At 44.4% G+C, this 15,936-nt stretch overlaps 1 protein-coding gene across 2 annotated transcripts in view; it reads right to left on the bottom strand.

The window, feature by feature from the left end:
- The window catches only part of VCL (vinculin), a 135,533-nt gene that overhangs the window by 15,833 nt on the left and 103,764 nt on the right, over positions 1 to 15,936 (bottom strand). The window contains exons 17-19 of one of the 2 annotated variants that reach the window (XM_063958645.1): positions 9,769 to 9,893; positions 8,012 to 8,197; positions 5,088 to 5,327 (exon numbers count right to left, since the gene is read on the bottom strand). In XM_063958645.1, coding sequence (XP_063814715.1) covers positions 5,088 to 5,327; positions 8,012 to 8,197; positions 9,769 to 9,893 — 551 coding nt within the window. The remainder of the gene's footprint in view (positions 1 to 5,087; positions 5,328 to 8,011; positions 8,198 to 9,768; positions 9,894 to 15,936) is intronic. The other variant, XM_063958646.1, reaches the window with a different exon arrangement.

The raw sequence follows: 15,936 nt of genomic DNA, 5'->3' as shown, positions 1-15,936 counted from the left end.
CATATCTGGCACTCTGGGGGCATATGTATCTGCACTGGGGGCATTTCTGGCACTGTGGGGGCATATCTGGCACTGTGGGGGCATGTGTGTCTGCACTGGGGGTATATCTGGCACTGTGGGACGTGTATCTGGAACTGGGGGCATATCTGGCACTGTGTGGGCATGTGTGTCTGCACTGGGGGTATATCTGGCACTGTGGGGACATGTGTATCTGGCTCTGGGGGCATATATGTATCTGGCACTGTGGGGACATGTGTATTTGGCACTGTGGGGGCATGACTAATGGGGTTATGACACAAGGTCACACTCCTACAAATGTCATACCGAAAGGTGTGCGCACAAAAATGGGGTATGGCTTTGTGACAAATAGGCCATGCCCCCATTTTTGCGCATGCCTTCGGTGCACGCATGATAGTGGCTCATACCCTATCTATGGATCTTTCCTGGCTCTTTGCCTCTGACTGGTTCGCCACACCTGCTCTAACCTCAAGCGACTTTTTAATACATTTAAATCACTTCTTGTCCCTCCCTCACCCAACCCACCAGCCACTATCAGTGCGCAAGATCTTGCGTCCTATTTCAAGGGCAAGATTGATAAGATCCGAAATGAAATGGTATGCTCTTCTACTGCCAGTGACCTGCTCAATTCCCTGCCTGAACCCTCTAACACAGGCATATCCAAACTGCGGCCCTCCAGCTGTTGAGAAACTACACATCCCAGCATGCCCTGACACAGCTTTAGTATTCTCTGACAGCAAAACTGTGTCAAGGCATGCTGGGATGTGTAGTTTCTCAACAGCTGGAGGGCTGCAGTTTGGACATGCCTGCTCTAACACCTTCCACAAATGAAGATGACTTATCTGCACTCTTCTCATCTGTCTACTCTACTACCTCTCCTCTTGATTCTATACCCTCACAAATTAGTAAAGATCAGTATCCTGTGCTCATCCCAACTTTAACTAAAATCTGTAATCTTTCTGTCTACTGGTATCTTTCCTTCTCTGTACAAGCATGCAGTGATTACTCCCATTCTGAAAAAAAAAAAAATTCTGACCCCAACACTCTCTCAAACTACCGTCCTATCTCTCAGCTCCCATGCCCCTCCAAGCTACTTGAGAGACTTGCCTACACTCGCCTCACACACTTTCTTAACTCACACAGCTTACTGGACCCACTTCAGTCAGGATTTCGTGCCCAACACTTCACAGAGACAGCACTGACTAAGGTAGTGAATGATCTGGTCACTGCTAAATCTAAAGGCCATTACTCACTACTTCTTCTCCTAAGTCTCTTTGCTGCTTTTGACACTGTTGACAACTCTCTTCTCATACAAACTCTACAATCCCTAGGTCTTCAGGACACAGCCTTTTCTTGGTTCCATCCTACTTATCTAATCACTCCTTCAGTGTTCGTTCTCTGATTCCACCTCCTCTTCGCTACCTCTCTCAGGAGTACCGCAAGGCTCAGTCTTAGGTCCACTGCTTTTCTCTATCTATAGCACATCTCTTGGCAAACTAATCAGCTCTTTTGGATTTCAGTGTCATCTGTATGCAGATGATACTCAAATCTACCTATCCTCCCCAGATTTGTCACCATCTTTATTGGGCTGTGCCACTGAATGCCTTTCTGCCATTACATCTTGGATGACATCTTGCCACCTCAAACTTAATTTTTCCAAAATATAATTAATTCTATTTCCACCGGCCAATAGTAGTTTCCAACCTGATATCTCTATCACTGTTGATAACTCCACAATCATCCCTACCCCACAAGCTTGCTGCCTAGGTGTCATACTTGACTCTGAACTGTCCTTTGTTCCCCACATTCAATCTGTCTCAAAATCATGTTACATACATCTAAGAAACATATCCAAAATATGACCATATCTTACACAAGACACAGCAAAAACTCTAATCCATGCCCTCATTATCTCCCGCATTGATTATTGTAATAGTCTCCTGACTGGTCTTCCCAAACATAGGCTCTCACCACTACAATCCATTTTGAATGCAGCTGCGAGGCTAATCTTCCTCGCTAGATGACGTTCATCATCTGCAGATCTGCTCTGTCAGTCCCTCCGTTGGTTACCGGTATTCGACCGTATTAAATATACAATGCTTTTACTTACATAGAAGGCTATTAACCAAACGCACCAACATACATCTCTTCACTCATCTCAAGATATCTTCCTAACTCTTCGCACTGCACAAGATCTGCGTCTATCATCACGTATTACTTGTTCCCACTCAAAATTACAGGACTTTATCCCTCCAAACGTTCCCTGAAAACTCACCTCTTCAGAAAAGCCTATCAAATTCCAGACCCACCCACATAACCTTCAATGCTTCCCTATTTAATTACATCCTCTCTGTACAGTACACAACCTCACATTTTGGTTTTCTTTACACCCTCCTGACCCTTTGCCAACATTGCTGTGTGATCATATAATACAACCCATTAAGAACCTAGCAATCTGGTGGACCATTATGCAACAGGTAGCATCTATCCTTGTGTATCAATGCCTATTTCCTTATAGATTATAAGCTTGCAAGCAGGGCCTTCCTACCTCTATGTCTGCATGTTTTTACCCAGTTTTTTTCTATTACTGTTGTTCTAATTGTAAAGCGCAACATAATATACTGCGCTATAAAAGAAACTGTTAATAAATAATAATTAAATAAATGTGTATTCAATGGATGGCCAAATCAGACAGGTTTGACCAGTTCCCAACAATGGCAATCCGACTTTTTTTAAAGTCGGATTGACATTGTCGGAAACCGAGCTTAAACCTGTCTGGTTTGGCCGCGCTTCCGACAATACACGTGGATCGGCGGCCTGCATTCCCACAGGTCGGATTTCCCGACTTGTCAGGAAAAAAAAGGGGTCACATTGAATAGGTCGGAAATCCTTCCGACCAAAACCTGTCAGAAACTGCCGTCTTTCTGACAAGATGGCAGTTTCTGAAAATAATTGAATACACTCCTAAATGTTACACAGTAAGATCAGGTAGGGAATGAGCATGGTATCCAAGCTATATCACCTTTAGAACAAAGAAATTCCACAGGGCTTTATATATGTATTTCTTCATATTTTTATCTTGCTTAGATATGTTGCCCTCATATTTTGTAACTACCCTGTTTGTATCCTTGGTGCCCTATAAATATATGCAGATAATCTTACAGGTACGTACCAAGAGCTGTGGAGAGCATTTGGCAGTCAGAGGTTGACTGTGGTTGCAAAGGAATTATGGGCAAAGAATAGGAAGAAATACAAAATTACAAACCTCTAAAATATAGCAGCCAAATCCGTCTTAAGTGCACTAAAAGCTATTCTGTAAAATACATGGAATTATTGATGAGCACCACAAAAAGTGAAACAAATACAGGCCTAATTCTAGGATGCCCAGTGTTCCAGTTTGCCCAGGTCAGACGCAGGAAATAAAAGAAGCCACCAAATTGCTTATTTTCTCATAGTGTTGACTCTCCAGAAACTACAGGTTAAATGGAAATCAGCCACAGTAACTTACTTTAGGTGTCGCTCAAAAGGAAACATATACGGTCATTGTAAATATATGGAGTTCCCCTGAGGCCTTCCCATAGCAATCATACTTGCTTTTTTGGCGCTAACCATATCTAAGTTTCTCCTTTATGTGTAAAAGGACATGGGTTAATTTTCAATGTTGTACAAATTAGACCTAGTTGCATGTAAGTTCAACACAGTAACCTCTGAATACCATTTTTCAGTAATACAGAAAATATTTCCCAAGACTGCACACTCACAGACAAGACAATCATCCTTGAAAAACACTGCCATTCCAAGCCATGCGTCTGTTCTGTGTGTAAGCCAACATTATACACACCGTGAGACAGCAAGAGCAGCAGGCAGCACAGATGTATGGAGGAGACACCCATTTACTGCCCCTCCCTCTATAAGCTACAATGGTTCTGGCTTCTTTCAGGTTTTCCTGAATCTAGTGGGGGACATGTACTCTGAATACAATGCTAACCATATACTGAAAGAAAACCATCAACAGGTACATTTCAGAATCCAAATAATACCCTACAACAGGGTGAAGATTTTATAGTATCAGTGCTCTATATAACCACACAGCTTGTGTACAGTATAAGCAACTCTGGGTGTACTTTCATAGGAAATGGAAAAACAAATAAAGTCCTTGATATGCACATATTTATGTGTTCATGTAATAGACCCGCTGAGGTTAGCAACTTCCAAATACTAACATTTAAAATAAATATTGGACTCTTTAATGTAAGGGTCGCACACATTATTTATAGAGAAAAGACTCTAATACAGTTTTCATTAACGCTATAAACAGCAAAGGGTTTGGCGTTCTATTATTAATAAATTAAAAAGGGATAATTAATACCATTTGATTTCTAGTCAATATTAGTAACGGATCTTCGCCTACAATTCTGAAGATCAGTCATCTACATGCTCTGTAAAATGTGCAGATAACCACTCAGCAGTCTGAAGTGAAGTGAAGATTTGCTTTTTAAGGAAATTAAACATAAAAGATAAATGCTCTGAAACATTTGTTGTCTCCCACAGGGACTGCTCAGAAAGTCAGCCCTTCTTATACACATAAGGAAACCTGTCATACAGGTCTACAAAGTATTGGGCAGAAAAAGGTTAGAATACAAATGCAGAATGCAAATGCAGTTTTAATGAAACTAAGAGTACTAAGCCTTTATCAAGTTCTAACCCATGTGACTATCTTAAATTAAGCATTTTGATTAGTGTTTCCCTATGTGAGGGACAAAGTGAGGTGCTTGTACTTATTTAAAGAGTTTTATCTGAATGATTCACCACTTTTCTCTCCAAAAGTAATAAGCGTAATTGGACAACTGACCCAACACATCTGAATGCATAAATCCATACACAAGCCAATATCCATTGATGAAGCCATACATGGGCTTACAGACACAAGCCAGCACGTATAAACAAGACATTCAGCAACACTATCAGCTTGGCGCAGACGGGAGGCGCAAACCGTGTCATGGATGGAGGGACAGGGGTGAGATGCACATGGCACGGTGGAGGATGCAAACTTTGTAACCATTGAATACCTTACTGGACCATTTGGTAGCTTCCCGATGCAAAGACTGAGCTGCGGCCAGCATTGACTGGTTAACAGGCTGACCCTCAGGCACTAAGAGGAGCTCTGGCTCATAATCATCTTCAATGTCAGAGGAGAGAGCAAACTCCACTGATGCCTCCTCCTCCTCCTCTTCCTCACGCTCCTGCTCTACCGCAGACACAGCAGCTTCTCTACCCTGCGGGGTAGCGGGAGCAGGGCTTCCGGGTGACTGGGAGGGCAAGGAGGGGTAAAGAAAGGGGGACAGGGTTAGTATCAGAAGCAGAGGTGGGACAGGAGGGCAAAAGGGTTGACTGCACCTGAAGCCAAACCATGTGTGTATGTGTGTAGAATAGGTGTATCTTTACCATTAGACTGAGACATAAATGTTACAATATGCATTTTACACAAAAATAGTAGTGAAGGCTGCAAATAGAATTTTTCAGGGTTTGTTTGTTTTTTGTTTGTTTTTTATTAAAAAGGGGGGGGGAAACACTTTTGCTAAAAGCTTAGTCTGTGCCATGCACATTATATGTCAATAATGCCAATAGTCTTTTTAACATACAGTAAAATCATAGATTAACATTAAACAAAGAAACAATTGCTTGAGCTAATTCATACATGGCACTCAAGCTGAAAAAGTACAAATCATTTATTGATTGTACTCGAGTAACCTTGCAGATATATTTCAGTAGCTTTCTCTTTATGTACAGTTCCATGTCAATTATGTTGAGCAGTTTCATCAGTGTGAAAGAGGAGCTGTAATAAAGTGATATGCTACACTGTCTGTAACAGAACAGTGAGGCTTGCATAGAATTAAGTGGAACTACACTTACACAGAAAGGGAACTGCCACTGAAACAGCTTCTACTTTCTACAAAAGATGTCACTATTATCAATAAAAGTGTGGTTAACAAATGTCCCATTACAGCTAAAGATGGAATTGGAATTGATAGTGTTTATTGCGACTGTACAGCAAGTAGTGTGAATAAAGGATCACAATCTGCAGGAAGGAAGGCAGCCACCGTTCACATTATAGGTGAAACATCTCTTGAAATTCAATGTTTGTTCCAGTTATACATAAATACAGTGTGTTTGGAGTAACCATATGGACCAAGGTTAAACAAATGAGTTATTAATGACAAAGCCAAAGTCTTCTGAGGTTCTACTACCTCAATTCCACCTTCAGAGAATTTGATCTATATTGTGATCTCATTATTCGGATTTCCTTTAGATACGACAACAGATAAACTCATGTCTGTACTTTGGATACAGCTACAGCTACACAGTAGATTGCTATCTATTGAATTTAGAATTTAGAGGCAAAGCCATCATCATGGAACTTTGTCATGTCCTCAAACCATTCCTGAACAAGTCATACGGTGTGTCACAGCTCATTGTACAGCTGAAAGAGGCCACTGCCATCAGGTAATATAGTTGCCCTGAAGGGGTGTATTTGGTTTACAAAAATGTTTAGATTATGTAGGTGGTAAAGGTCAAAGTAGCATCCAAATGAATGCCAGGACCCAAGGTTTCCCAGCACAACAGAGCATACACTGCTTCTGCTGGCTTTCCTTCAGTGCTTCCTGGTGCCATTCTCTTACTTATGTAAATGACGCACACGAACCTGGACGTCCACATGATGTAAAAGAAAACATGATTCATCAGACCAGGCCACAATCTTCCATTGCTCCATGGTCCAGTTCTGACACTCACATTGTAGGTGATTTCAGTAGTTTATAGGGGTCAGTATGGGCACTATGAGTGGTCTGCAGCTAAGCAGCGCTGTAAGCAACAAGCTGCGATGCACTGTGTGCTCTGACACAGCCAGCATTAACTTTTTCAGCAATTTGTGCTACAATAGCTCTTCTGTGGGATAGGACCTGATGGGATAGCCTTCACTCTCTACACGGATCGATAAGCCTTGGGCGCCCATGATCCAGTCACCAGTTAACCAGTTCTCCTCCCTTGGACCACTTTTGGTAGGTAGTAACCACTGCGTACCAGGAACAACCCACAAGACCTGCCCTTTGGCCTCTGTTAAAGTAGTTCAGATCATTAGGCTTGTCCATTTTTCCTGCTTCCAACAAATCAACTTCGAGAACTGATTTCCACTTGCTGCCTAATATATCCCACCCTTTGACAGGGGTCATTTTAGAGATAATTATTGTTATTCACTTCACCCCAGTGGTTTTAATGTTATAACTGATACTTCTACTACCTTTAAGGTGAATTTCCAGGTCTTGAAGATTTACTCCATCTTACCTGGCTTATTACATCATAAATACAGCTTTTAGTAGCCCTCAGGTAGTCTTATTGCTGAGAAATCAGTTTAATAACCCTAGTCATTGTAGACAATGATTTGCCCATTTGTACAGCTTTCGTTATGGTAGCTCCCAGCTAATAAGAACTGTAATAGTGTAACATGTAAAATGGTTGGCCTTACCCATGAACCTAGAACAGGTCAGTTGGTTAAATCTGGACCTAGAATACCTTGTGAATTCAGTGCAGATGCACAGTATAATTTCTCAGCAATTTCTACATGTGTTGTAAGTATCTGGTGTGCCTAACACTCTCAAAGTGTAAAATCCTACATTAGTGGGTTAATACCCGCAGGCGATTAAACATGCTTCTCTCTTAGCCAGTTATTTGTACATCCCCACAAATTTATTTTTTCTCAACTAGACACCGTTATTAAATAAACTAAAAGAAAATGGTATGCATGGTATATATGTTAAGCCATAAAACCAGATTTCTTTTAAGACCCCCCAAGAAATGTAGGTAAGAAATTGTGCACAGGTCAGTCATACAATTCATAAACCTACTACAGCACATCCTTATGGTTCACTGTGTAGGCTATACTCAGTTTCTCAGTTATGTTTTATCCTGCACTTAATGTACATCACACAAACATTACCTTGCTGGACCACTTCCGAGCTTCATCGTGAAGCTGTCTTGCAGCCACCATCATTTGCTGGTTCACCACCTCGCCCTGCTTCTGCTCTGGGAAGTCCTCGTCCTTCTCCTCAGGAGGTGGCGGCCTGGGAGGTGGAACCTCTCCTTCAGGAAGTGGCGGCTTTGGAGGTGCGGCCTCATCAGTCAACTGAACAGCATGAACACAGCAATAAATACCATGAAAGAAAAAAAAAAAAAGAACATGGTGTATTATGACTAGCCATCTGTATTTTATGCTAGTTCTTAACCATCATCTGATGTGCCAAGTCCATGGCGTGTGCATTATGTGCTATCATTTTGTAAAAATAAAAAGTATATGCATTGGGCGAAAAGAAAGCATATACGTTAAGGTGTGTACACACGGTAAGATTTTTTCTTACAATTTTGACTATATATAGTCAAAATCGTAAGGAAAGTTAGTACAGATCAGGAAAGTCACCTTGCGATCCCGATGCAATACCGATGCGCGGTCCTGCGAGGTCGGTAACGCAAGTCTAGACAGACTGTGCAGGCAAGTCAATTTTGAAAGTCTATTTTGAAATCTTGTAGAAAAGATAGTCAAAACTGACACTTAGCCAAAATCACACATAGCCAGTATCGCAAGCACAGTCATCTATGCTTGCGATACCGACCTAGCTCTCATCGCATAGTCAGAATCGGGGTTTAGCCCGAATCTCACCATGTGTACACACCTTAAGAGCCAGAAAATATACCCAATCCAAGGATACACTGTTTATTATTATTATTTTTATACTCTGCAATAATGTGTAACAGAAAAACTACGACACCACTGAGGTAGCCCAGTTCCTCTCTAAGTAGGAAGCATTTCACATTGTAATAAGGTCTACTGTGTTTTACTATGGATCCATAACCTGAAGCAAATTGAAAGGTTAGAGAGATGAATAACTATATTGTTATATGAAGATTAATACAGTTCAGTTTAATCCAAAAATTATTCACAAGTTTAATGAACACTGATATATTCCCATGTATAATCAACACCTATAGTTATTGAGTTTTACAAATAAAGCATCTTGTGTGTAATAATAATAATAATAATAATCCTTCATATGTATAGTTAAGTGCCTTGTATGTGGAGTTCTAAAATGTTTTCTCTTTTGGTGCTTACACCCATCTCAAGTGCTGCCTTTCCTGGCCCATAAAAGGCGTAGGCTCATGTTTTGCACTCCTAACATACCTGCAACCCTCAAGCAAAAGAGGAGGTAAACACCAGTATCCTTGGATGCTTTGCTGTAACAACTTGCTGTCTAATGACAGGCCAATTTCAAGTTTAGCAGCAAAGGCGGCTACAGGACAGCCGTCGTTTTGGAAAGCTGTTATATGCATGCCGTTAACGAAAATAGGAAAAAATACAGATTCTGGATTGTACACAATTCAGTCAGCGGAATCCGTCTAAGCCTGCATAAGCAACTTAGAACAATTATGTGCAAGTCAGAGTTGCACGGATCTCTTTAGCGGCTGAGTGGGCAGGAACTGGATGCCAGCATGTAGGATATGTAAGTCGTGGGCATGTAGAAGGAATTGCGGCTATTCCAGAGACGAGGGTAAGCAATGATATATGCAACTTCAGGTAGATCTGGAACAACTAATGGGGCTGGCCACTTTACCTGCATCTCTGAATCAGGCAAAAAGTCTGCAAGCGGTTACCAAGTGTACTTGGGGTTAGGTCCATTTCCTTGTGCAAATGAATAAACTCACCCGCAGATGTTCCAAGTCAGGAGGAGGTGGAGGGAATTCTGGCTCTGGAGGCTGGAATGCTTCCCTCACCTTGGCCACAGCTCCTAAAATCCTGTAACCCGAGTCCAAGAAACCTTTCTGTAAAGCTGGTGACAAGACAGGAATCCCTTGAGTGTATACAACAACAATGGAGGACAGCAACTATGGAGGCAGTCATTACTTTTCAACCTAGTTTTTGTTAAATGGGGCGGTACAACCAAATATTGATTAGCCTTTTAGAGGACGGTCACAGAAAGAATAAAGAGTGAGTGCAGGGGAGGGATGTGCTGTAAATGGCAGGAAGAGATATCTTGTAGGATAGATATTAACTTGATTTCAAAGTAGTTGGTGATGTTGTAAGAAATTAATGATGGGGACAGTTTACAGGAAAGGGAACCAAATGCAGAAGAGAGACAATGGGTGGTTGTCAACTGGGTTGATATTAAAGGCTTATAATTAGTTGGCTGGGCAAGATATATGGTAGTGGAGTAAGATGACAGGAAAAATTAATAGACAATGACAGAATTTTAACATTATCTTTTCTATTTGCTCTAGGTTAGTGTTTCTCAAACTCTGTCCTCAGGACCCCACACAGCTCACATTTTCCAAGTCACCTGGCAGGTGTACTGTGCAATCACCAACTGTCACATTTTAAAAATCTACAGGTGACCTAGAATACAAGAACTGTGTGGGGTCCTGAGGACAGAGTTTGAGAACCTGTGCTCGAAGTGGTATGGGAGCACTTTTGCATTGGTGAGTCTGCTTGGAATTTTGATTGCCAAGCACAATGTGTGGCAAATGGAACTGCCATTTCTGAGAGTTGTAGAAAGTGAAAGAGTGACGTGTCATGATAAGAAGAGGCCACCTTCCTAGTGGAATGGGCCTTTACCGAATTTATTAACGGCAATCCTGCCGTAGAATGAGCCTGCTGAATCGTGTTACAGATCCAGCGAGCAATAGTCTGCTTCGAAGCAGGAGCGCCAACTTTGTTGGCTGCATACAGGACAAACAGTGCTTCTGTTTTCCTAACCCGAGCCGTCCTGGCTACATAGATTTTTAAGGCCCTGATTACATCCAGGGACTTGGAATCCTCCAAGTTACCCGTAGCCACAGGCACCACAATAGGTTGGTTCATATGAAATGAAGAAGCCACCTTAGGCAAAAATTGAGGACGAGTCCTCAACTCTGCTCTATCCACATGGAAGGTCAAATAGGGGCTCTTGTGAGACAAGGCTGCCAATTCGGACACCCGCCTTGCAGATGCCAAGGCCAACAACATGACCACCTTCCAAGTGAGAAATTTCAATTCAACAGTTTGAAGAGGTTCAAACCAGTGAGACTTCAGGAACCGTAACACCATGTTAAGGTCCCAAGATGCCACTGGGGGCACAAAAGGAGGCTGGATGTGCAGCACTCCCTTTACAAAAGTCTGGACTTCTGGGAGAGAAGCCAATTCCTTCTGAAAGAAATTAGACAGGGCCGAAATCTGTACCTTAATGGAGCCTAATTTTAGGCCCATATGCACTCCTGTCTGTAGAAAGTGGAGAAAACCGCCCAGATGGAAATCTTCCGTAGCAGCATTCTTGGCTTCACACCAAGAAACATATTTCCTCCAGATACGGTGATAATCTTTTGCCGTCACCTTCTTCCTAGCCTTTATCAGAGTAGGGATGACTTCCTCCGGAATACCCTTCCCAGCTAGGATTCGGTGTTCAACCGCCATGCTGTCAAACGTAACCGCGGTAAGTCTTGGAACACGCAGGGCCCCTGTTGTAACAGGTCCTCCCTGAGATCTTCTGTGAGCATCTCCTGAAGATCTGAATACCAGGCCCTTCGAGGCCAATCTGGAACAATGAAGATAGTTTTCACTTTTTTGTCTTATGACTCTCAATATGTTTGAGATGAGAGGAAGAGGGGGGAACACATAGACCGACTGAAACACCCAAGGTGTCACCAGGGCGTGCACTGCTACTGCCTGAGGGTCCCTCGACCTGGCACAATACCTCCGAAGTTTCTTGTTGAGGCGTGACGCCATCATGTCTATGTGAGGAATTCAAAGACTTGTTATCTCTGTAAAAACGTCTTGATGAAGTCCCCACTCTCCTGGATGGAGATCGTGTCTGCTGAGGAAGTCTGCTTCCCAGTTGTCCACTCCCGGAATGAAGACCGCTGACAGAGCGCTTACGCGATTTTCCGCCCAGCGAAGAATCCTGGTGGCTTCCGCCTTTGCCACTCTGCTCCTTGTCCCGCCTTGGCGGTTTACATGAGCCACGGCTGTGGCGTTGTCTGATTGAATCAGAACCGGTAGGTCACGAAGAAGATACTCCGCTTGTCGTAGGCCATTGTATATGGCCCTCAATTCCAGTACGCCGATGTGTAGACAAGCCTCCTGGCTTGACTATAGCCCCTGAAAATTTCTTCCTTGTGTGACTGCTCCCCATCCTCGGAGGCTCGCGTCCGTAGTCACCAGAACCCAGTCTTGAATGCCGAACCTGCGACCCTCTAGAAGGTGAGCACTTTGCAGCCACCACAGGAGAGACACCCTGGCCCGGGGGGACAGGCTTATCTTCTGATGTATTAGTAGATGGGACCCGGACCACTTGTCCAGGAGGTCCCACTGAAACGTCCTTGCATGAAACCTGCCGAAGGGGATGGCCTCGTAGGCTGCCACCATTTTCCCCAGAACTCGAGTGCATTGATGAACAGACACTCTTTTTGGTTTTAGCAAGTCTCTGACCATGTTCAGAATCCAGAATCCGTGTCCAGAATCATGCCTAGGAATGATAGTCGAGTCGTTGGAATCAACTGTGACTTCGGCAGATTGAGAATCCAACCGTGTTGTTGTAGCACTCTCAGGGAGAGCGACACGCTCTTCTGCAATTGATCTCTCGATCTTGCTTTTATCAGGAGATCGTCCAAGTATGGGATAATTGCGACTCCCTGTCTGCGCAGGAGCACCATCATCTCCGCCATCACCTTGGTGAAAATCCTCGGGGCCGTGGAAAGCCCAAACGGCAACGTCTGAAACTAGTAATGACAGTCCTGTACAGCGAATCTCAGGTTCGCCTGATGAGGAGGATATATGGGGACATGAAGGTATGCATCCTTTATGTCGCCTGATACCATAAAATCCCCCCCCCCTTCCAGACTGGAGATCACAGCCTGGAGCGATTCCATCTTGAATTTGAACTTTTTCAAGTACAGGTTTAGGGATTTTAGATTTAAAATGGGTCTGACCGAACCATCCGGATTTGGGACCACGAACAGGGTCGAATAGTACCCTTTCCCCTGTTGGACTAGGGGAACCTTGACAATCACTTGCTGTTGACACAGCTTTTGAATTGCAGCTAACACTACTTCCCTCTCTGGGGAAGAAACTGGCAAGGCCGACTTGAAAAATCGGCGAGGGGGCAACTCTTCGAATTCCAGTTTGTAGCCTTGGGATACAATATCCATCGCCCAAGGATCCACGTCTGACAGAACCCAGACCTGGCTGAAGAGTCGAAGACGTGCCCCCACCGGTGCGGACTCCCTCAGTGGAGCCCCAGCGTCATGCGGTGGATTTTGTAGAAGCCGGGGAGGACTTCTGCTCCTGGGAACTAGCTGGAGCAGGTGCTCTCTTTCCTCTACCCTTACCTCTGGTGAGGAAAGATGAGCCCCGACCTCTTCTGGACTTATGCAACCGAAAGGACTGCATCTGATATTGTGGAGTTTTCTTTTGCTGTGGGGGAACAAAAGGCAAAAAGGTAGATTTACCCGCGGTAGCTGTGGCAACCAGGTCCGCGAGACCTTCCCCAAATAAAACTTCACCTTTGCATGGCAAAACCTCCATATGCTTCTTTGAGTCGGCATCACTCATCCATTGGCGGGTCCACAGAGCTTGCCTAGCAGAAATCGCCATGGCGTTGGCTCTCGAACCTAGCAGCCTAACGTCTCTTTGAGCGTCCCTCATATATAAGACTGCGTCTTTAATGTGGCCTAAGGTCAATAAAATGGTATCCCTGTCTAGGGTATCAAGGTCAGCTGACAAGGTATCTGTCCAAGCTGCAACTGCACTACACACCCATGCCGATGCTATTGCCGGTCTGAGCAAAGCACCTGTATGTGCATAAATAGACTTTAAAGTAGTTTCCTGTCTGCGATCAGCAGGATCCTTGAGGGCTGCCGTTTCCGGAGACAGTAGCGCCACCTTCTTGGACAGGCGTGTTAAAGCCTTGTCCACCCTGGGTGAGGATTCCCAACGTACCCTGTCCTGTGCAGGGAAAGGATACGCCATAAGAATCCTTTTGGGAATCTGCATTTTTTTATCTGGAGTTTCTCTGTCGTCCTAGTGGATGCTGGGAACTCCGTAAGGACCATGGGGAATAGCGGCTCCGCAGGAGACTTGGCACAAAAGTAAAAGCTTTATGACTAGCTGGTGTGCACTGGCTCCTCCCCCTATGACCCTCCTCCAAGCCTCAGTTAGATTTTTGTGCCCGGCCGAGAAGGGTGCATGCCAGGTAGCTCTCCTGAGCTGCTTAGAGTAAAAGTTTAAATAGTTTTTTTCTTTTCAGTGAGACCTGCTGGCAACAGGCTCACTGCATCGTGGGACTAAGGGGAGAAGAAGCGAACTCACCTGCATGCAGAGTGGATTGGGCTTCTTGGCTACTGGACATTAGCTCCAGAGGGACGATCACAGGCTCAGCTTGGATGGGTCCCGGAGCCGCGCCGCCGGCCCCCTTACAGAGCCAGAAGAGCGAAGAGGTCCGGAAAAATCGGCGGCAGAAGACGTTCCTGTCTTCAATAAGGTAGCGCACAGCACTGCAGCTGTGCGCCATTGCTCTCAGCACACTTCACACTCCGGTCACTGCGGGTGCAGGGCGCTGGGTGGGAGCGCCCTGAGACGCAATAAAACACGTTTTAAACCTTATATGGCTAAAGAAATGCATCACATATAGCTCCTGGGCTATATGGATGCATTTAACCCCTGCCAGTTTTCCTAAAAAAAGCGGGAGAAAAGGCAGAAGAAAAGGGGGCGGAGCCTATCTCCTCAGCACACAAGCGCCATTTTCCCTCACAGCTCCGCTGGAAGGACGGCTCCCTGACTCTCCCCTGCAGTCCTGCTACAGAATCAGGGTAAAACAAGAGAGGGGGGGCACTAATTGGCAGATAATACAAATACAGCAGCTATAGAAGGGAGAAACACTTATATAAGGTTATCCCTGTATATATATAGCGCTCTGGTGTGTGCTGGCAAACTCTCCCTCTGTCTCCCCAAAGGGCTCGTGGGGTCCTGTCCTCTATCAGAGCATTCCCTGTGTGTGTGCTGTGTGTCGGTACGATTGTGTCGACATGTATGAGGAGGAAAATGATGTGGAGGCGGAGCAATTGCCTGTAATAGTGATGTCACCCCCTAGGGAGTCGACACCTGACTGGATGGTCGTATGGAAGGAATTACGTGACAGTGTCAGCACTTTGCAAAAAACTGTTGACGACATGAGACAGCCGGCAAATCAGTTAGTGCCTGTCCAGGCGTCTCAAACACCGTCAGGGGCTCTAAAGCGCCCGTTACCTCAGATGGTCGACACAGACCCAGACACGGATACTGACTCCAGCGTCGACGGTGACGAGACAAACGTAATGTCCAGTAGGGCCACACGTTACATGATCACGGCAATGAAGGAGGCTTTGAACATTTCTGATACTACAAGTACCACAAAAAGGGGTATTATGTGGGGTGTGAAAAAAACTACCCATAGTTTTTCCTGAATCAGATGAATTAAATGAGGTGTGTGACAAAGCGTGGGTTTCCCCCGATAAAAAACTGCTGATTTCTAATAAATTATTGGCATTATACCCTTTCCCGCCAGAGGTTAGGGCGCGTTGGGAAACACCCCCTAGGGTAGATAAGGCGCTCACACGCTTATCAAAACAAGTGGCGTTGCCGTCTCCTGATACGGCCGCCCTCAAGGAACCAGCTGATAGAAAGCTGGAAAATATCCTAAAGGGTATATACACACATACTTGTGTTATACTACGACCAGCAATCGCCTCAGCCTGGATGTGCAGCGCTGGAGTGGCTTGGTCGGATTCCCTGACTGAAAATATTGATACCCTGGATAGGGACAGTATATTATTGACTATAGAGCATTTAAAGGATGCATTACTATA

Source organism: Pseudophryne corroboree, chromosome 3 (assembly GCF_028390025.1).
Source record: "Pseudophryne corroboree isolate aPseCor3 chromosome 3, aPseCor3.hap2, whole genome shotgun sequence".
In the NCBI taxonomy this organism is placed as follows: Eukaryota; Metazoa; Chordata; class Amphibia; order Anura; family Myobatrachidae; genus Pseudophryne; species Pseudophryne corroboree.
Note: the sequence above shows the minus strand (reverse complement) of the source record. Positions and strands in the feature narration are given on the sequence as shown.